Source organism: Sus scrofa, chromosome 3 (genome assembly GCF_054392235.1).
Source record: "Sus scrofa isolate SSC_HxYL_T2T_F1_AM1 chromosome 3, Sscrofa_HxYL_maternal_Yorkshire_Landrace_v2.0, whole genome shotgun sequence".
In the NCBI taxonomy this organism is placed as follows: Eukaryota; Metazoa; Chordata; class Mammalia; order Artiodactyla; family Suidae; genus Sus; species Sus scrofa.
The window spans coordinates 30149286-30171700 of NC_139385.1; the positions used below are offsets into that span (position 1 = coordinate 30149286).

Below are 22415 nucleotides of genomic sequence, written 5' to 3' on the forward strand. Positions count from 1 at the left end.
TGGAACTGCAAGAGGCCCCTATACGGCAAAACAATCTGGAAAAAGAAGAACAAAATTGTAGCACTCATACTTTCAGATTTCGAAATTCACTATAAAACTATAATAATCAAAACAGTATGGGGAGTTCCCATTGTGGCTTAGTGGAAATGAACCCAACTAGTATCCATGAGGATGAAGGTTCGATCCCTGGCCTTGCTCAGTGGGTTGAGGATCTGGCATTGCTGTGACTTTGGTGTAGGCTGGCAGCTGCAGTTCTAATTTGACCCCTAGCCTGGGAACTTCCATATGCTACACATGCGTCCCTAAAAAAAAAGCAAAAAAAAAAAAACCAAAAAACAAAAAAAAAAACCCCAAAAAACAAACAAAAAAAACAAATAAAAAAATAAAAACAGTGTAGCATTGCTATAATGACAGACATATAGGCCAATGGAATAAAATTAAAGGTCCAGAAATAAACTCATACATCTACAGCCATCTTTTTTTCATCAAGTGTGCTAAGACCATTAAAAGAAGAATACTCTTTTCAAAGGGTGTTGATGGGAAAACAGGTTATCCACATGCAAAAAACTATAAAATTTTTAATATAAAAATTAAATAAAATTGGTCAATGATAGAAATATAAGAGATAAAAACACCAAATTCTTAGAAGAAAAGATAGGGGTTAATATTTATGACATTATATTTGACAATGGCTATTTATATATGACACCAAATTCACAGGCAACAACAAAAAAATGATAAAATTGAATTTAATCAGAATGTAAAACTTTTGTACATGAAAGGACACTATTAAGAGAGTGAAAACACAACCCACAGAATGGAAGAATATATTTACAAGTCATATACAGTCCCTGATAAGGTTCTAGTGTCCTTATGAAAAGGCCTAATTTAAAAATAGGCATAGGACTTGTATAGACATTTCTCTAAATAATATATACAAATGGCTAACAAGCACATGAAAACATCTTGACATGATTAGTATTAAGGGGATGAGAATAAAAAAGCAAGACAATACCACCTTATATCACAAGGGTAAAAGAAAAGCAGCTCAGTGGTTCCTGAAAACATGACACATAGAATCAGCACTCTTAGGTAAAGTCCCAAATTCCACTCCTAGGTATAGTTCCAAAAGAATTGAAACAAACAGGTATTAAGTGAACACTTGCACCCAAATATTCATAGCAGCACTACTCAATAGCCAAAGGTATTCTATATGTCCAACTATGAATTAATAAAGGAAATTATTCTACATACTGTATATACTCTATATACATATAATGGAATATCATTCAGCAATCAAAGAGAATGAAGTACCGATACATACTACAACATGAATAAACCTCAAAAACACTATGGTAAGTGAATGAAACCAGACACAAATGGTCACATATTATATGATTTTGTTTCTATGAAATATCCAGAATATATAATTCCATAGAAAAAGAAAGCTGATTAGTGGTTGCTGGGACTTGGGATGGGGGAAATGGGATGTGACGTCTTAGTGAGTATAGAATTTTATTTTTGGGTGGTGAAAATATTTTGGAACTAGATATGTGTATGTATTTTGTAAATGTACAAAATGCCACCAATTTGTTCACTTTAAAATGGTTGATTTTAAGTTATATGAATTTCATCTAAATCAAAAATTTAAATGTAAAAAAATGAGGCACCATAAGAAATTGAAAGCATTTTGACTTGGTCTACTTTCTGGGATAGAGAAAACTGTTACATGCTTTTAGGGGTTAAGTTTTGCAGCAAAATTATGTATGATTTGAATCTCCAGTGTTTAGAAGCAAAAACGTTTTAAAAATGCTAGTGTTCAAGAGGTAGGGACAAAATGGTTTTACTCAAAAATGAGGTAATACAGCCAATACATTTCATCGCATTTGGTCGGAACATCTTCTTTGTACCATATATTATCTAGTAATGCTAAGGGAACATGGATGGCAAAATGCAGAGGCTCTAACTACTGAAAGGAAGCAGGTGGTGAGAACACAGATATGAGGAAAACCTCATCCTCCATTTACCAGGATCCACATATTAATTTAGCTGGGAACATATTTTGCAGAGTTTTTTACATTTCTTTTTCTCTACTCTAATCCACTGTGTACTGCTTGGCTGAAGAAGGATTATATTGCTCACAATTTTAAATGTATGGGGTTTCAGGGTCTTATCCATAAACATTGTGTGTTGGCATATGTGGAAGGCTTTTTAAAGTGCATCAAGAAATAGCCAGCATTTCAATATGGACGGTATGCCAACTAAAATGCTTTGGCACATTCCCTTTTGATTTGATTATAAACACTGTGAAATAGGCTCATAAGGTCTTCCACAAAAACAGTAGTATTAGAACTCACCATAAGAAAAAAGTACCATGGTTGGGGCATGCCATACTGCCCTGGAAAGACATTTTCTACATACCAGGTCACAAGACCATAAAAGAAAGCATCAAATAAAAGCATTCCCAACATATATTTAAAGATGAGCTTATCCTCAAGGTTGGCTGGTGTCCAAAGGTGTTTCCACTTAACACCAACTTCTGAAATAAAAAGGAGATAGATACCAGAGATGACAGGTTTGTGATTGTAAGGGCAAAAAAAGGTTGATACTCTAAAATTGTGCCACTGTGAATTATCTCTATGTTGATACCCATAACATTTAGGTCCTCCAATAAAATGATGGAATATGTAACAACACTAATTTCTTCCCTTCTCCCTTTAAAATCTAAAAAAAAGGAATCCCATTAATGACTAAAACAAAAATAAACAGTAACAAAAGACTAAGAAAAAAAGATGACCTATTAGAAACCAACCCTCCACTTTTCCCCCTCATGCTAAATTCCCATCGATATAACCATTAGATTAACAGCACTAGGGAAGGATGCTGACTACAAAGTGGAAGAGAAAAAGAAGTTTTGCTCAGAGTACTAATGGAAAGGGGAAAAAAGTTACCAAAAGAAAACAAGTAATCATATGTTATTCTACTTCCTCTATTTCTGGGCAGAGTGTAGCACTACTGAAAAAACAAAACAAAACAAAAACAAAACAAAACAAAACAAAACAAACATGAGGGCTTGCAATGAACTCCTAATTCAAAGAGGAAAAATATGAAGACCACAATAGCCCATGAACCTTATCCTTCCTTCAATTTTAGCCCTTCCTCTCCAATAGATCAGTACCATGAGAAGAATATTCATGGGCCTTGTATCTTTGAGAAAGATATAAGGTAACAGAGCCTGAGAAAAAAAGATTTAATGGGATTAAAGATGATTATCAAAATGAGGCCGTTAGATGGGCTGGAAGTGATGCTACCAATTCCTCATAACTTAGAAGTCATATTCAGAGCTTGCATAACTTTCCAAGTGTTTGCAAAGGCCAAAAAGTCTCAGAGAGTGCCAGAAGAAGGCAAAGAACTTGATGAGAACTTTAAGCCTACAGAAAGTAGCCAGAACCAAGTTTCTAACAGAGGAAGTACCAGCATATTCTTCCACATGGGCCATACTGAGTCATACATCAGTTTGTAAAGCAGGTCAGGGTAGGTACTCTACTACAGACATAAAAGGTCCAGAGACTATCACATAGATTTGAGATCCCCATTTCCCTCCGCCATAAGAGATCTCATAAATTTCCATCCCCACCCATGTCATCTTGAAGAATACAAGAAGGAAAGAGGTGTATGAAAGACTTAATCAGAAGAACCAGAATAAATCACTGGATTGAGCTTATATTACATCTGTTTCTTTAGCCTAGTAGTGTAGAGTTTGGAGGAAAATCAGGTAAGGAAACAAATTATATCTGCTTTTCACATGAGTAGTATAATGTATTATTGAAAGAATTCAGAAAAATTCACATCTTATTTGTGGGAGGATAAGCTGATCTACCCTTTTTGAACATTATTATAATAGCAATGAAAATTAAGCTACAAATACCTTATTAGATACCATTTTTATGCCTAGGAATTCATTTATATTAGTATGCACATCATATGAGCAAATATATGTGCACTATTGTGGGTAATGGCAAAAAATTCGAAACCCCTTAAATGTGCATTCATTGAAAACTGGTTAATTATAGTACTTCTTTGCAATGGGATATTAAAGAACTTTGTAAAAGAAAGGAGCATATCTTTGTGTGGGAAGAGAGCTAATAAATATTAGGTGAATAAAGTTATAGAATATAAAGTTTAAAATTATTTTATCTGAGAATATAATTGGGTTAATGTAAAGAGTTGGGCAACTTTTTTTCTCACTTCTGATTTTCTTACAGTTCACATTATTACCTTTATAATAAACAAGTCTAAAGATAAATAGTTTTTATAATACTTTACTTCTTCACCCTCTGTCCCACCCATACTGCCTCTTTCCACATTTCCGGGAATCAAAGAGCAAAGGCAAAATTAGCAAGGCAAACTCTTACGTTTTAATTCCAACTTGACCAGAAGCTTAATCCCCAGTGCCAACGCAATATTTGGGCTGAGACAGGCAGCCACCTTCCTGGTGAGGGTTATCTGTCCATAGTTCTCAGTAATGGTGTTAAATGGAAAGAAACTGGCAAAATATAGGAAGCTCCCAGCAGAAGCAACCAAACTGGCTGCAAATAAGAAATGAAATTATAAGGTCAGTTTAAAGCAATATATAAAATAATAAGTCATAAATAACTTATAATCCACTAAAGGAAAAGAATGTAAGCTCTATAAGAGAAAATAATTTATTTTTCTTTTTCACCCTTCCATCATCAATGTTTGGAACACAGTGTGTGCTAAGTATGTGTGAATGAACAAATTAATGTACAGAGTGACAATGTATAGGATATTTACCACATATGATAAATATTTATAGTCGTTTAAACAAAGAATGACCCATACATAGGTTATGGAAAATTCCTTTATCCTTTCTAAAACTTATTCATGATCACTTGGTTTGAGAAATTATAAACGCACACCATTGGTATTAACATGAATATATCAGTGTTTTCAGAGAGTTTGAAGTTATGGGTGGAATAAAAAGCCCTAGATGAAGTTTTCAATACATGCTTCCAATCTAAATCATGATACTCAAAAGAAAGAATAGTTGAAGAGTTAATTATTGAGAGTTGCCTGCATTTAATAGTTAATTATTAAGAGTTAGGTCCATAAATATGGACTCCTATAAATTAGAAAAAGAATTTTTTCCAAGATTATCACTGAGACAGGATATCTAGATGGCAGAGTATGCGATGTAGAACTCATCTCTCCTGTCATCAACATATCAAAAATACACCTACATGTGCAATAATTCTTGCTAAAAATCTAACTGCAAAGTGGCAGAAAGGCTACTATAAAATCAAGGCTGTAAGTGAGATACACATATAATAGGAAAAGATAGAAGAAAAACAATTGTTGGAACCTGTGCCTTTAGGAGGTCACTCAGAGGAAAAGGAAGATTCCACTGGTGGACATTCATCCTGGGGACTTAGCATGTTGAGCCACAGGCTGGGCATCCCAGTCCTAGGATCCTATGTGGAGGAGACAAGCCCCTTGGCTGGTTGGAGAACCACTGGGCTAGAAAAGACTGGAGAATGCTGGATTCCACTTGTGAGGAGTTCAGAGGTGCTGGCCTGCCCTAGACAAGGTGGAGAAAAGTTTGCCTTAGCAGGTGATGAGTTTCTCATGACTACATCCCCACACTACCCATCCAAGCAAAGCAAATGCACCAGCACCACTCTCTGCACACCACAGTGTGGCACTCGATCTATGGTGGTCAGGACTCAAAGACTTGACCTTGGGATAAAGAGGTGATCTGGTCAGGGCAGAGCCCAGGATGGGCACTGGCCATTGTTGGCACTTACTCAATGATGCCCCAGAAGCAGCCCAGACCTCTGAAAACACTGGCATGGCTGCCAGGTTTCCTACAACTGCCTCATTGTGCCCTAGCCTAACTTATGACCTAAAAGAATCAGAAACAGGAGAATACACAAAGTCCGTAGTCAGCAGAAGTAAGGAAATAATTATAAGAGAGGAAATAAATGAGATAAAAATAGAAAAAACAGGTGAAAACAAGAGATTTTTTTTAAAAAAAGATACACAAAATTGATATACCTTAACCAGGCTCACCAAGAAAAAAAGAGAAGGACCCAAATAAACAAAATAAGAAATGAAAGAGAAGAAATTACAACAAATACCAGAGATATAAGAATCATAAGAGGATACTACAAACAGTTATATGCTAACAAATTGGACTATATAGAAGAAACAGACAAATTTCTAGAAACATACAACTTATTAAGACAAAGTTTTCTAGAGGAAACTGAAAATTTGAACAGACTGACCATTAGAAATGAAACAGAATTTGTAATAAAAGAAAAACTCCAAATAAACAAAAGCCCAGGAACAAATAGTTTCATAGGGGAAGTCTATTGAACATACAAAGAACTAATATCTATCCTTCTCAAACTATTCCAAAAAATGAAAGATTGAGGAATACTGTCAGATTCATCCTACAAGGCCACTATAATCATGATACCAAAATAAGACAAAGAAGCCACAAAAAAATTACAGGCCAGTATCTTTTTTTTTTTTTTTTTTGCTATTTCTTGGGCCACTCCTGCGGCATATGGAGGTTCCTAGGCTAGGGGTCGAATCGGAGCTGTAGCCACCGGCCTACGCCAGAGCCACAGCAACGCGGGATCCGAGCTGTGTCTGCAACCTACACCACAGCTCATGGCAACGCCAGATCGTTAACCCACTGAGCAAGGGCAGGGACCGAACCCACAACCTCATGGTTCCTAGTCGGATTCGTTAACCACTGCGCCACGACTGGAACTTCCAGGCCAGTATCTCTGATGAGAATAGATGCAAAAATCCTCTATAAAATATTAGCAAACTGAGTCCAGCAATATATAAAAAGGATCATACACCATGATCATGTAGGATTTATTCCAGGGATGCAAGGATGGTTCAATAATTGCAAATCAAACAACATGATATAACACATTAACAAAAGGAATGATAAAATTACATAATCACTCCAATAGTGGTAGAAAAAGCACTTGCCAAAATTCAACATTCACTCATGACAAAAACTCTCATCAAAATGGGTATAGGGGAATCATATCTCAACATAATAAGGCCATTTATGACAAACCCAAGCCAACATCACACTTAACTCAGTGAAAAACTGAGAGTTTTCCCACTAAATTCAGGAACAAGACAGGAAGGTCCACTCTCACTGCTTTTATGCAACATAGTAGTCAAAGTCCTAGCCACAGCAGTCAGACAAGAAAAAGAAATAAAATTCATCCAAATTGAAAGGGAAGAGTTAAAACTGTTAGTATGTATAGATGACATGATATAAATAGAAAACCCTAAAGTCTCCATGCAGAAACTATTAGAACTAATAAATGAATTCAGTAAGGTTGCAGGATACAAGATTTATATATAGAATTCTGTTGTGTTTCTATACACTAATAATGAAATATCAGAAAGAGAAAGTAAAAAATGATCCTGTTTAAAATCACATTGAAGAGAATAGTATCCTTAGAAATAAACTAAACAAAGTAGGTAAAAGACCCATACTCTGAAAACCATAAAACACTGATGAAGGAAACTGAAGACGACACAAAGAGATGGAAAGCTATCCCATGTTCACATATAAGAAGAGCTAATATTCTCAAAATGCCCATACTACCAAAAGTAATCTACTGATTTCATGCAAGGTCTACCAAAATATCCATGACATTTTTTTCACAGAACTAGAACAAATAATCTTAAAATTTATATGGAACCACACACACACAAAAAAAATCCCAATTTGCCAAAGCAATCATGAGAAAAAGCTATAATGCTGGAGGCATCAGCCTTCCAGACTTCAGACCACAAAGATACACAACAAAAACGGCATGGTACTGGCATAAAAACAGACACGTAGATCTCTGGAACAGACAGAAAGCCTGGATATAAACCCACATGCTTATGGTCAATTAATCTACTACCAAGGAAATGAACATATAAAAGGAGAACAGACAGTCCCTTCTATAAGTGGTGCTGGGAAAACTAGACAGCTACATGTAAAAGAATGAGATGAAAACATTCCCCCATACTATATGCAAAAATAAACTCAAATTGGATTAAAAATCTGAATTTAATTCCTGCAACTATAAAACTCCTAAAATATAGGTAGGACACCCTCTGATACAAATCATGGGAATATTTTTTGATGTCTCCTAAAGCAAAAGAAATAAAAGCAAAAATAAAATAAATGGGACCTAATTAAACTTAAAATCTTTGGCACAGCAAAGGAAACCACTGACAAAACAAAAATACAACTTACAGAATGGAGGAAAATATTTGAAAATGATATGACTGATAATGAGTTAATATCCAATACATTAGAAAAAGCTAATACAATTTAATATAAAAAACCCCAAACAACCCAAGTGAAAAATAGGCAGAACACTTGAATAGACATTTTTCCAAAGAAGACATATGGATGGCCAACAGGCATATGAAAAGATGCTCAACCTTGCTATTCATCAGAGAAATGCAAATCAAACAATGAGTTATGACCTCACACCTGTCAGAAGGGCTATCATGAAAAAGACCACAAATAACAAATGTTGTTGAGGATATGGAGAAGAGAGAACCCTTTTACACTGTTGGTGGGAATGTAAATTGGTCCAGCCACTATGGAAAATAGTATATTTCCTAAAAAACCTAAAAATAGAACCACCATATGACCCAGCAATTCCAGTCCTGGGTATATATCCAGAAAAAATGAAAACATTCATTTTGAAAATATAATGCTCTGCAATATTCATAGCAGCACTATGTCCACTGACAGACAAATGCATGAAGGAGGTGTATGTGTGTGTGTGTGTGTGTGTGTGTGTGTGTGTGTGTATAAAATTCTGTCATTTATAGAAACTGTGATACACCAAGAGGCTTAGTGAAATAGGTCGGACAGAGAAAGACAAATATTATATGATATTCCTTACAACTGGGATCTAATAATAAAAATAAATGTACATAAGTTCACTTGGGCAAAATTTTAATTTTTTTTTTCTTTTTAGGGCCAAATCTGTGGCATATGGAAGTTCCCAGGCTAGGGGCTGAATTCGAGCTGCAGCTGCTGGCCTACACCACAGTCACAGCAATGACAGATTCCAGCCACTTCTGTGGCCTGCATCATAGCTTGTGGAAACACTGTATCCTTAACCCATTGAGCCAGGCCAGGGATCAAACCCACATCCTCAAGAACACTGTGTCAGGTTCTTAAGCCACTGAGCCACAATGGGAATTCCAACACCATATTTTAGATTCCACATATAAGTGTTATCATTTGGTATTTGTTTTTCCTCTTTCTGACTTACTTCACTTAGTATGAGAATCTCTAGTTGCATCCAAGTTGTTGAAAACGGCATTATTTTGTTCTTTTTTATGGCTGAATAGTATTCCATTGTATATACGTACCACATCTTCTTAACCCATTTATCTGTCAATGGACATTTGGGTTGTTTCCATGTCTTGGCTATTTTGAGTAGCACTCTTGGGACAGACCATTATGGATGATGATAAGAGAAAAAGAATGTATATATATATGTATGACTGGGTCATTATGCTGTACAGCAGAAATTGACATATCAGTGTAAATCAACTATATTCTAAATAAAAAATTAATGTACATATAAAACAGAAACATACTCACAGATAAAGAAAAGAGACTAGTGGTTAAAGGGGAGAGGCTAGAGGGGAGGGACAAATTAGGAGTATAGGATTAAGAGATACAAATTACTATGTATGAAATAAGCACTAAGGATACAATATATATCATAGAAGGTTATAGCCATTATCTTGATACCTTATAATGGGGTATAATCTGCAAAAATACTGAATTACTATACTCTACACCTGAAACTAATATAATACTGTAAATCAACTAAACTTCAATAGAAAAAAAATTTTAAAGATTATAACTGAGATGGTATTAAGTCAACACTGATGAAGGAAACCAAATTACATTATAATGTCATGAGTTACCTTTTTTTCCCTTAGGTCACCTTATTGAGATATTATTGATATACAAAAGCTACATGTTTGATATAAACTACTTGATGAATTTGGAGATAAGTGTACGCACATGAAAACATCACAACAATCTGTGCTATAAACATATGTCATCTCCCAATGTTTACTTCTGCCCTCTTAATTTATTATTATTACTTTTTTGTGATAAGAACACAACATAAAATATACTTTGTTGGCAAATTTTCAAGTGCACAATATTGACAAGCACTATGTTGTACAGTAAATCTCTAAAATTTATTTTACCTTGCATAATGAAATTCTGTGCTCTTTGACTAATACTTCCCTATTTCCTTTATGCCCATTAGTCTCATGGCAACTATAATTTTACAGTTTTACTCTTCTTCTCTAAGTTTGGTTATTTTAGATTTCTTATATAAGTAGTGTTTTTCTGGGTTAGTTTACTTATCAAAATGTCCTCTATGTTCATACATATTGTTACAAATGGCAGAATTTCCTCCTTTTATAAGACAGAATAATGTTCCATTATATGTATAAACCATTTTACACATCCATCTATTGAAATACATTAAGGTTGCTCCCATGTCTTGGCAATTGTGAATACTTCTGTAAGAAATGTGGGGGTGCAGATATCTCTTTGAGAAATGATTTTAATTCCTTCAGGGGAGTTCCCATTGTGGCTCACTGTGTTATGAATCTGACTAGTACCATGAGGATGCAGGTTTGATCCCTGGCCTTGCTTAGTGGATTAAGGATCTGGTATTGTCATTAGCTGTGGTGTAGGCTGCAGATGTGGCTCGGATCCCATGTTGCTATGTCTGTGGTGTAGGCTGGCGGATGCAGCTCTGATTTGACCTCTAGCCTGGGAACTCCCATATACCACAGGTGCAGTCCTAAAAAAAAAGATAAGAAAGAAAAATAATTCCTTTGGGTATATTCTCAGAAGAGGGGTAGTTGCAACTTATGGTATTTCTATTTTTAATTTTTTGAGAAACCATGAAATTTTTCTTCATAGTGGCTACAACAATGAATATTCCCACCAACAGTATACAAAGGTTCTCTTTTCTCCATATTCTGACACTTGCTATATTTTTCATTTTTGTCAATAGTCAACCTAACAGTTGTGAGGTGATAACTGAATTTGAGCTCCAGAGTTACCACTTGAAATTTAAATTTAAATGTCAAGTTTTGAAAAAAATCACAAGGCATACAAAGAAACAAGAAAGAAAAAAGTAAGTTAATAGCAATTATCCCTAAGAAAGACCAGATGGTGAAGTTACTAGATCAGTACTTTAAGACAAACATTCTAAAGATGCTCGCTGAGCTAAAGGAAGATGAGGATAAACTCAAGAACATGATGTATGAACAAAATAAAATATCAAGAGGTGGAAAACATAAAAAGGAAACAAGAAAATTCTGGAGCTGTATAATACAATAAAAGCAATGAAAAATTTACTTACAGGGTTTAAAAATCAAATATTCCCAGGAATAAGAACAATTCAATCAACTTGAAGACAATACAATTAAAATGTTCGATTCTGAGAAATATAAAGTAATCTGAGGAAAAGTAAACCACCTAGGGAATATGTGGGACACCACCAAGTAGACAAACATACGCATTGTGGGAGTCCAAGAAAGAGAAGACAGAATAAAGTAAAAATTATTTGAAGAAATAGTGGCTGAAAATTTCCCAAATTTATGAAAGACATGAATATAAACATACAAGAAGCTCAACAAACTCCAAGTAGCATGACCTCAAGAAGCCTTGTCACTGGGACACATTATAATCAAACTGCTGAAATCTAAAGTCAAAGAATCTGGGAGTCCCCATTGTGGCTCAGTGGGTTAAGAACCCAACACAGTGTCTGTGAGGATGCAGGTTTTATCCCTGGCCTGGCTCAGTGGGTTAAGGATGTGGCATTGCCACAGGCTGCCACGGAGGTCACAGATGTGGCTCGGAACCCTCATTGCTGTGGCTGTTGCATAGGCTGCATGTGCAGCTCTGATTCGACCCCTAGCCTAAGAACATCAATATGCCACAGGTGCACCCCTAAAAAGAAAAAAAAAAGTCAGAGTCTGGAAAGTAGCAAGAGAGGAGACAGCTGTCACATGCAAAGGACCCTTACGAGATTATCGGCAGATTTATAATCAGAAACTTGAAGAGCGGCATACACTGAGTTGATATATTTGAACTGCTCAAGAAAAAAGGTGAAAACTAAGAATTCTTAATGCACAAACTGTTCTTTAAAAATGAGGGAGAAATGAATAACAAACAAAAAAGACCTGTCTTGGAAGAGAACTAAAGAGAGTCTTTCGGGTTGAAATAGAGGGACACTATATAGCAACTTGAGACTGTACGAATAAGTAAAGATCTCCAGTAAAAAGTAAATCCATGGACAATTAGCACAGCTAGTATTATTGTAACAACTATATCTCAATAAAAAAGAGGAAGGCAGGAGATTTAGGGTCAGACAAGACAATGTGATGACCAAAGTAGAAGCCAGAGTGATGCAATTGCTAGAAGGGGGTCATGGCCAAGATATGTGGGAGGTCTTTAAAAGGTGGAAAAGGCAAGAAATGGATTCTTCCCTATAGCCTCTGAAGGAATGCAGTCCTGCCAACAACTTCTTTTAGTCAAGTGCACATAGGACAGTCTTCAGGATAGCCTGTATGTTAGACCACAAATCAAATCACATCACAAAATTTTAAGTTAAGATGAATATCATAAAAGCTATCTTCTCCAACTACAACAGGGTATAGTTAGAATAAAGAGAAAGTTGGAAGAACTCACAAGTTTGTGGAAACTAAATGATACAATCCTGAACAACCAATGAATCAGAAATGAAGTCCCAAGAGAAATTAGAAGGTACAAATAGATGAATGAAAATGAAAATAAAATATTATAAAACATGAAATTAACTGAAAGCAGTAATAAGTGAAACATTTATAATTCTTCACTTTGAAAAAGACAAGAGATCTTCAATCAACAACCCAACTTTACAACTTAGGGAAGTAGAAAGAGAAGAATAAGCAATGCTGAATGCTAGTAAGAGGAAGGAAAGAAAACTAGTACATGGGAAGATATTAAAGCAGAAATGAATAAAGAATAGAAAAATAGAGAAAAATAAACAAAAGAAAAAGTTGGTTCAACAAAAAGATTTCAAAAATCTATAGCTGGATTGACTAAGATAAAGAGAAAACTCAAAATCAGACATAAAAGTACAGACATAAATATTGATTATATGGCAATAAGAATTTTAAGATAATATTATAAATAATTATATACCAATAAATTGGATGAAACTACATGAAATGGACAAATTCCTAGAAACACATAACCTACCATGACTGGATCACAAAAAAACAGAAAATCTAAATAGATATGCAACTAGTAAGGTGATTGAATCAGTAACCAAAAACTTCCTAATAAATAAAAGCCCTGGGTCTGATGGCTTTACTCTTGAACTCTACATTCAAAGAAGACTTAACTCCAATCCTTCTTAAACTCTTTCAAAAATTTGGAGAGGGCAGTTTCTAACTCATTTTATGAAGCTGGCATTGCCCTGAAACCAAAATCAGATATATGTGACAAGAAAACTACAGACCACTATTCCCTTATGAATATAGATGTGGAAATACCTGTAGTCATATTATATTTAGAAAACCCTAAAAGTTCCACAAAAAACCTATCTGAACTAAACAATACATTCAGCAAAGTAGCAGGACAAAAAAAAATATCAACACTCAAAAATTAGTTTGTTTCTATGCACTAATAATGAATAATCTGAAAAGGAGATTAACAATTCTAATAGCAGCAAACTAACAATCTTTTGTTAGATTAACAAGGAGGTGAAAGATTTGTACAATAAAGACACAAAATATTGCTGGAAAGATATTAAAGAAGTAAACTGAAAGGCATCACAGGTTCATGAATTGGAGGATTTAATACTGCTAATATGTCAATACTGCCCAAAGCAATCCACATTTTCAATGTAATCCTTATTAATACCCCAATGACATACTTTGCAAAAATGAAAAATCCACCCTAAATTCATGTGGAATCTCAAGGGACCCCAAACAGCCAAAACAATCTTGGAAAACTGGAGGACTCACACTTTCTGATTTCAAAATTTACTATAAATTTACAATAATCAGTGTGGTACAGACACAAAGACAGGTTTAGAGAGTAAAGATATAGGCTTCTAATAAAAAACTGGCTCTGTGCTATATATTATTACATAGTTACATAGTAGGCTCTCCTATAAATAAAGACTCATAATCTCAGGAGTCAGACTCTCCTAAGATTGTGATTGCCCTACTCAGCAGCCCAGTGTGCTTTAGGTCATGGAGGAAGCACCCCAAAAGTCTTGTCACATTTGCTGAGGCCTCCATTATAAAGAAACAAATCTGGGCCCTCTGGCATATCCCAGTTGCCAAGGGGGTGGCCTCCTCTGACGTCAGTCCTTTTCCGGATGTCATTTTGCTAAAGGAAGTTGTCCTTTCTCCAGACCCCATGGCTACCTGGGGAACCACTTGGGGCTGAGTAAACGCAATGAGAGTTCACAGACTGTACAAATGGAACTGCCATAACCGTAAATAATGGAGCTCAGTAGAATTTCTGCTTTCCATCCATGATGGACGCCCCTGATAAAGCCAAGTTCCACCAAGGGTCAATGAGGCAGTCATCTTAGCACTGGTGTCCTGATTAACAAACGGCCTCATATTCACTTTTATTACAAACTGTGGAGCCACTGCCTACGAATTGATAATCCAAATATAAGTCAAAATTCCATGTGTCTCTATATAAATGAAGACCATGATTACAAGGCTTGCTGGGATATTGCTTATCCCCTTCAGAGTTACAGATATTACTGACAGTAACCAAGGCACACGTTTCACTTCTCAATGGTGGGCTCTTTAAAAAGGCATTCAACAGAACTTTTATGAACCTGATAGGTCCCTGATAGCTGGTTTAATGGAGGGACACAGTGGTCTCTGCAAACAACTTCTTTTCAATTCTAGGCCTGCACATGAACAGATAATAACCTCTCTTAATTCAAGGCCCCTTGCTCAGATCACAACTCACAACCTTCAAAAACTTTTCATTGCACTTTTCGGTATTTAAAGGGAGATTATGACTAGTCTCCAAATATACAGACCCATTATATATGAATTCGTTATAATAACAGCTTTTCCTAGCTTTGTAAATACCTCATCTCATCAGGGCTGAAGACCAGATGGAGGGCACATATTTCCTGGCATACATTAATGTAGATTTTCCCACAGGCCAGGCAACTGGCCATCTGATATGTGACCTAGTTGATATTAAAATTATAACATCAAAAAACCTTCCTGAATGTACCAGAATTATAAGTCATAGATAACTAATCTGGGCTCTCCCTGTGATCCCCTGTAGGAAATTATTATTTAGCATTGTACGACAATTTCCAAACCAAAGGATTACCAAAAAAGGAGAAAACTACTTAGAAAAGAAAAACCATATTTGGAGATATAATAAATCAACACCATATCTTGTAATGATGACACCAGACAATCTGTCCTTATCATCAAAGAAAGAAAATCAGTATCAGACAACAAAAGCCTCTTAGGTGCAATTGCATACCATTCTGTAGGTTGTTTGTCTTGTTACTATTGGTCCAGGTATTTTCATCAGTTTGCAATTAGGAGGCCCAAACCCTCCAAATAAGCCATTGTTTCTAATGAACTTGGCAAATGCTGAAGCCCACATGCCATCAAGTTTGGCTGACAAGGCCTATAATTCAAAAACCTTGTCAGCTTTCCTGTCATCAACCAAATCAACAATTAAGGCAAAGAGCTCACAGTAATTGACCCAATCAGAGGGTCTGTCCACAGGCTGACCTAAGAAATACACCAAGATATTATTGTAAAAAGATAATATACACATTTAACAAACAACTCCTCTAAGACACTGCTGTAGACCCCAGAAATTTCAGATGTTTTCTTTTTTTCTTTTATAGCTGTACTTATGGCATATGGAAGTTCCTGAGCTAGGGGCTGAATTGGAGCTGCAGCTGCAGGCCTCCACCACAGCCACAACCACGCCAGATCCAAGGTGCATCTGCGGCCAATGCCACAACTTGCAGCAATGCCAGATCCTTAACACAATGAGAGAGGCCAGGGATCGAACTTGCATCCTCATGGATACTATGTCAGGTTCTTAACCTACTGAGCCACAATGGGAACTCCTAAATATGTTTTCCTGACTAATATCATCTAAATGAAAACCTGGCTTGGAGCCAGCCTAAAATGACTCCTTGCAATTTGTGTTAGTATGCTTGGACTATCATAACAAAATACCATAGACCAGGTGGATAAATAATAGAGATTTATTTCTCATAGTTTTAGAGGATGGCAAGTCCAAGTTCAAGGTGCTGGCTGACTTGGTTCCTGGTGAGAATTTTCTTCCAGGCAAGTGGATGGCTGCCTCCTTCCTGTGTCCTCACATGGGAGAGAAAGAGAGAGAACAAACTCTCTAGTATCTCTTTTAATAAAGACACTAATCCTTATAAGACATGTGGAATTATGGCTTCAACATACAAATGAGGGGAAAAAAATTCAGTCCATATCATATTTCAACTTGTGTTTCTCCTTTTCATTCTTATGATAAAATGTTTTCAACTCCCTTTAGGATAACCTATACCCTGTTCTTTAAAAGTCTATCATCATTCCCAAAGATTTAATTTTCCAAAACACCTCTTTACTGAGGCATTGTTAATGTGTAAAAAATGGTACAAATTTAATGTATACAACTCCACAAGTTCAAGGGTGAGTTATACATCCACGAAACCATCGTCACCATCAAGGCCATAGATACATCCAGCATCTCTCGGTTTCTACCTACCTCCTTTAGTATTATTTTTTTCTTGTGGTAACAACACTTAACGAAAAGTGTATCCTCTCAGATTTTCAGGACACATTACAGTACTGTTAGCTATAGGCACTGGTGGATCTTCAGAACTTATTTCCCTTGCATAACTACATTTTTGTACATTTTGTCCATCATCTCCCCAGCTACACTCCATCCCCTAGCATCCACCACTGTAGTCTCTGCTTCTACGTTTGACTACTCTGGCTCCCGCACATAAAAGAGATCATGTGGTATTTGTCTTTCTGTTTCAGGCTTACATTACTTAGCATAATGCCCTCCAGGTCCATCTATGTTTTCATAAATGGTAGAATTTTCATCTTTTTTTTTTTAGGCTGAATCACAGGCCATTGTATGCATACACCCCATATTTTCTTTATCCATTTATCCACCTATGAATGTTTGGGTCATTACCATATCTTGGCTGTTGAGAATGATGCTGTAGCGAACATGGAAGTGCAAGTATATCTAAGTGATTCTGGTTTTAATTCCTTGGGGCAAGACCCAGAAGAGGAATTGCTGGAACACATGGTAGCTATTTTTTAAATTTGTGAGGAATGTGCATACTGTTTTAGAAGGAGGCTGCACCACTTCACACTCCCACCAAGAACGTATAAGGGTTCAAATTTCTCCACATTCTTGTACACTTGTAAAGCTGTATTTTGTATGATTTTTCATAGTAGCCATTCCGACAGGTGTGAGGTAATAACATTGTGCTTCTGATTTGCCTTTGATAGTAATTTTGAGCACCTTTTCTTATACACATCATCCATTCATATGTGTTCTTCAGAGAAATGTCTATTCAGTTCCCTGGCCCATTTAAAATTGTTATTTGTCTCGTTCCTATTAAGTTATAGAAGTCCTTATATATTTTGGATATTAAGCTTTTATCAGATATGAGCTTTGTAAATATTTTCTTTTATTCTATAGGCTGCCTCTAAATAACTTCCTTGGTTGTGCAAAAAAAAAAAAAAAGTTTAAATTGACGTAGTTCCATGTTACTGCCTTTGCTCCTGATACTTATGGTTTTGGTGTCATATCTATGAAAACATAGCCAACAGCAAGGTTAAGAAGCTTTTCTCTGCATTTCCCTCCAGAAGTTTTACAATCACAGGTCTGATGTTTAAGACCCTAGTACATTTTGACTTAATTTTTTGTGTATGGTGTAAGATTGGGGCCCAATTTCATTAAACTGCATGTGGATATCCACTTTTCCCAATACCACTTGTCAAAGAGAACTTTTCCCTATCCGGTATTGTTGGTACTCCTTCTGAAGATCAGCTGACTATACACATGGTTTTATTTCTGGGCTCTCTATTCTGTTACATTGTTTTTATGCCAGTACCATAGTGTTTTAATTACTGTAGCATTGCAATATATTTTGAAATCATCAAGTGTGATGCCCTCAGTTTTATTCTTCCTTCTCAAGACTGCTTTGGCTATTTAGAGTCTTTAGTTTTATGCAAATTCTAGTTTTTTTCCCTATTTCTATAAAATATGCCATTTGGATGTTGCCAGGGATTGCTTTAACTTGATCACTTTGGGTAGTATGGACATTTTTAATAATACGAAATCTTCTGATCCATAAACACAGGGTGTTTTTTCCTTTATGTGTGTCTGCTTTAATTTCTGGTCTTGATTGATTTGTAGTTTTAAGTATAAAAGTCTTTCACCTCTTTGCTTAATTTTATTCCTAAGTATTATTTTCAATAACATTGCAAGATGGAAGGCTTTCTTAATTTCCTTTTTGGATAGCTCATTGTTAATATATAGCAACACAGTTGATTTTTATATGCTGATTTTGTGTTAGACTTCTTACTGAATTTATTCTAACATTTTTGGTAAGACTGTTGTGATTTTCTACATATAAAATTATGTCATTAGAAAACAGAGGTATTTTTCCTTCTTCCTTTCTTATCTGGATGCCTTTTACTTCTTTTTTCTTGCCTAATTGTCCTGGCGAGAACTTCTACTACTATGTGTAAAATTAGATTATTTGAGCTTTTTTCTTTTGAAATGATGATGTTTTTACTGTAAACTTCCTGTTCATGCTACTTCTGCTGCATCCTGTAAGTTTTGGTATACTGACCTTTTTGTTTTCATTTCTCTCAAGATAATGTTCTAATTTTCCCAATTAAAATTTTTAAAAATTATTTTTTCAGATTTTCCTTTGATTCCTTCTATGACCAATAGCTGTTCAAGACTGTGTTTATTTTTTATTTTGTGATTTTTATTTTCTCCATTATGGATGATTGACAGTGTTCTCAATTTCTATTGCACAGCAGCCAAGTGACCCATACACACACACACATATATTATATATATTTATATATATATCCTTTTTCTCAAATTATCCTCCATCATGTTCCATCACAAGTAACTAGAAATAGTTTCCCTGTGCTAAACAGCAGGTTCTCATTGCTTATACACTCCAAATGCAATAGTCTGAATCTATTAACCTCAGACTCCCAGTTCATCCCACTCCCTCTCCCTCCACATTGGCAACCAACCATAAGTCTGTTTTCCAAGTCCATGAGTTTCCTTTTTGTGGAAACGTTCATTTGTGCTGTATATGAGATTTCAGATTTAAGTGGTATCATATGGTATTTGGCTTTCTCTTCCTGACTGACTTCACTTAGTATGAGAGTCTCTACTTCTATCCATGTTGCTGCAAATGGCATTATTTACTTATTTATTTTTTATGGTTTCCTTTGCTGTGCAAAAGCTTGTAAGTTTGATTAGGTCCCATTGGTTTATTTCTGCTTTTATTTGTTGCCTTGGGAGACTTACCTAAGAAAACATTTGCAAGGTTAATGTCAGAGAATGCTTTGCCTATGTTCTCTTCTAGGAGTTTGATGGTGTCTTGTTTCATGTTTAAGTCTTTTAGCCATTTTGAGTTTATTTTTGTGCATGGTGTGAGGGTGTGTTCTAGTTTCATTGATTTATATGCAGCTGTCCAGTTTTCCCAGCACTACTTGCTGAAAAGACTTTTTTTTCCCCATTTTATATTCTTGCCTCCTTTGTCAAAGATGAATTGACCATAGGTGTCTGGGTTTATCTCTGGGTTCTCTATTCTGTTTCATTGGTCTGTATGTCTCTTTTTGTACCAGTAGCACACTGTCTTGATGACTGTGGCTTTGTGATATTTCTTGAAGTCTTGGAGAGTCATGGCTCCTGCTTGGTTGTTGTTTCTCACAATTGCTTTGGAAATTCTGGGTCTTTTATGGTTCCATATACATTTTTGGACTGTTTGTTGTAGTTCTGTGAAAAATGTCATGGGTAATTTGATAGGGATTGCATTGAATCTGTAGACTGCTTTGGGCAGTATGGCGATTTTTACAATATTAATTCTTCCAACCCAGGAGCATGGAATATCTTTCTATTTCTTTGGATCCTTTTTAATTTCCTTGATTAATATTTTATAGTTCTCAACATATAAGTCTTTCACCTCCTTGGGCAGGTTTATTTAACTTTTGGGGTGTGATTTTAAAAGGCATTGTATTTTTATATTCCTTTTCTAATATTTCATTGTTAGTATAGAGAAATGCAACCAATTTCTGAATATTGGTCTTTTATCTGGCTACTTTGCTGAATTCGTTGATCAGTTCGAGTCGTTTTTGTGCAGAATCCTTAGGGTTTTCTCTATATAGCATCATGTTATCTGCACAAAGTGACAATTTTACCTCTTCTCTTCCAATTTGGATACCTATCATTTCTTTTGTTTGTCTGATTGCTGTGGCTAGGACTTCCAATAGAATGTTGAATAACAGTGGTGAGAGAGGGCATTCTTGTTTTGTTCCAGATTTTAGTGGGAAGGCTTTCAGCTTTTCTCCATTGAGTATTTGCTGTGGGTTTGTCATAAATGGCTTTGATTATGTTTTGTTCCCTCCATAGCCACTTTGGTAAGGGTTTTTATCATGAATGGATGTTGGATTTTGTCAAATGCTTTTTCTGCATCTATTGAGATGATCTTGTGGTTTTTGACTTTTCTTTTGTTGATGCTGTGTATGATGTTGATTGATTCTCATATATTGAACCATCCTTGTGGACCTGGGATGAATCCCACCTGGTCGTGGTGTATGTTCTTTTTTATATGTTGTTGGACTTAGTAGGCTAAATTTTGTTGAGAATTTTTGTGACTATATTCATCAAAGATATTGGCCTATAATTTTCTTTTTTTGGTAGTGTCTTTGTCTGGTTTTGGTATTACAGTGAAGGTGGCTTCATAAATGTCTTTGAGAGTATTCCTTCTTCTTCAACCTTTTAGAAAAGTTTAAGAATGATGGGTATATATTTCTCTCTGTAAGTTTGGTAAAATTTGCCTGTGAAGCCGTCTGGTCCTGGAATTTTGTTTGTAGGGAGTGTTTTTATTACATATTCAATTTCATTTCTAGTGATTGGTCTGCTCAATTGATCTGTCTCTTCTTGATTCAGTTTTGGTGGTCTGTATGTCCTTAGAAAGTTATCCATTTCTTCTAGGTTGTCAAATTTGTTGACATGTAATTGTTCATAGTATCCTCTTATTTTTTTTTTTTTTTTGTATTTCTGCAGTATCTATTGAGATTTCTCCTTTTTCATTTCTTATTTTGTTTATTTGAGTTCTTTCTCTCTTCTTCTTGGTGAGTCTGGCCAGAGGTTTGTCAATTTTGTCTACCTTTTCAAAGAATCAGCTCTTGGTTTTATTGATTTTTCTCTCTGTTTTTTGAATCTCTATTTTATTGATTTCCTCTCTGATCTTTAGGATTTCCTTCTTTCTGCTGACTTTAGGTTTTGTTTGTTCTTCTTTTTCTAATTATTTTAGTTGGTAAGTTAAGTTCTTGATTTGAGATTTTCCTTCTTTTCTGAGGAATGTCTGTATCACTATGAACTTCCCTCCAAGCACTGCTTCTGCAGCATCCCACAGATTTTGAATGGTTGTGTTTTCATGATCATTTGTGTTAAGGTATTTTTAAATTTCCCTCTTGAATTCCCTGTTGACCCACTGGTTTTTAAGCAGCATGTTATTTAGTACCCATGCAGTCAGTTTTTTTTTCTCATTTCTTTTCCTGTGGTTGATTTCTAGTTTCATGCCATTATGGTCAGAGAAGATACTTGAAATAATTTCTATACTCTTTGTGGTACTGGACAAAAACAGATATACAGACCAATGGAACAGAAGAGAGAACCAAGAAATAAACCCAGACACTATACTCAATTAATCTACAGCAAAGGAAACAAGAATATAAAATGGGAAAATGTCTCTTCAGCAAGTGGTGCTGGGAAAACTGGACAGCTACATGTAAATCAATGAAACTGGAACAAGCCCTCATACCATGCACAAAAATAACTGAAAATGGCCTAAAGACTAAACATAAGACAAGACACCATAAAACTTCTAGAAGAGAATGTAGGCAAAACAAAACATTCTCTGACATCAACCATATGAATGTTTTCTTAGGTAAGTCTCCCAAGGAAACAAAAATAAAAACAAAATAAACCAATGTGATCTAAT

At 35.5% G+C, this 22415-nt stretch overlaps 1 protein-coding gene across 13 annotated transcripts in view; it reads right to left on the reverse strand.

Moving 5' to 3' along the window:
- ABCA16 (ATP binding cassette subfamily A member 16) overlaps window positions 1-22415 on the reverse strand; it is a 223369-nt gene that overhangs the window by 157135 nt on the left and 43819 nt on the right. For 12 of the 13 annotated variants that reach the window (XM_085017369.1, XM_085017368.1, XM_085017370.1 and 9 more), the window contains 2 exons: window positions 4416-4589; window positions 2358-2539 (listed from right to left, as the gene is read on the reverse strand). The exons of the other annotated variant lie outside the window; for it this stretch is intronic. In XM_085017369.1, the coding sequence (XP_084873495.1) occupies window positions 2358-2539; window positions 4416-4589 (356 nt within the window). The remainder of the gene's footprint in view (window positions 1-2357; window positions 2540-4415; window positions 4590-22415) is intronic. 13 annotated transcript variants of the gene reach the window in all.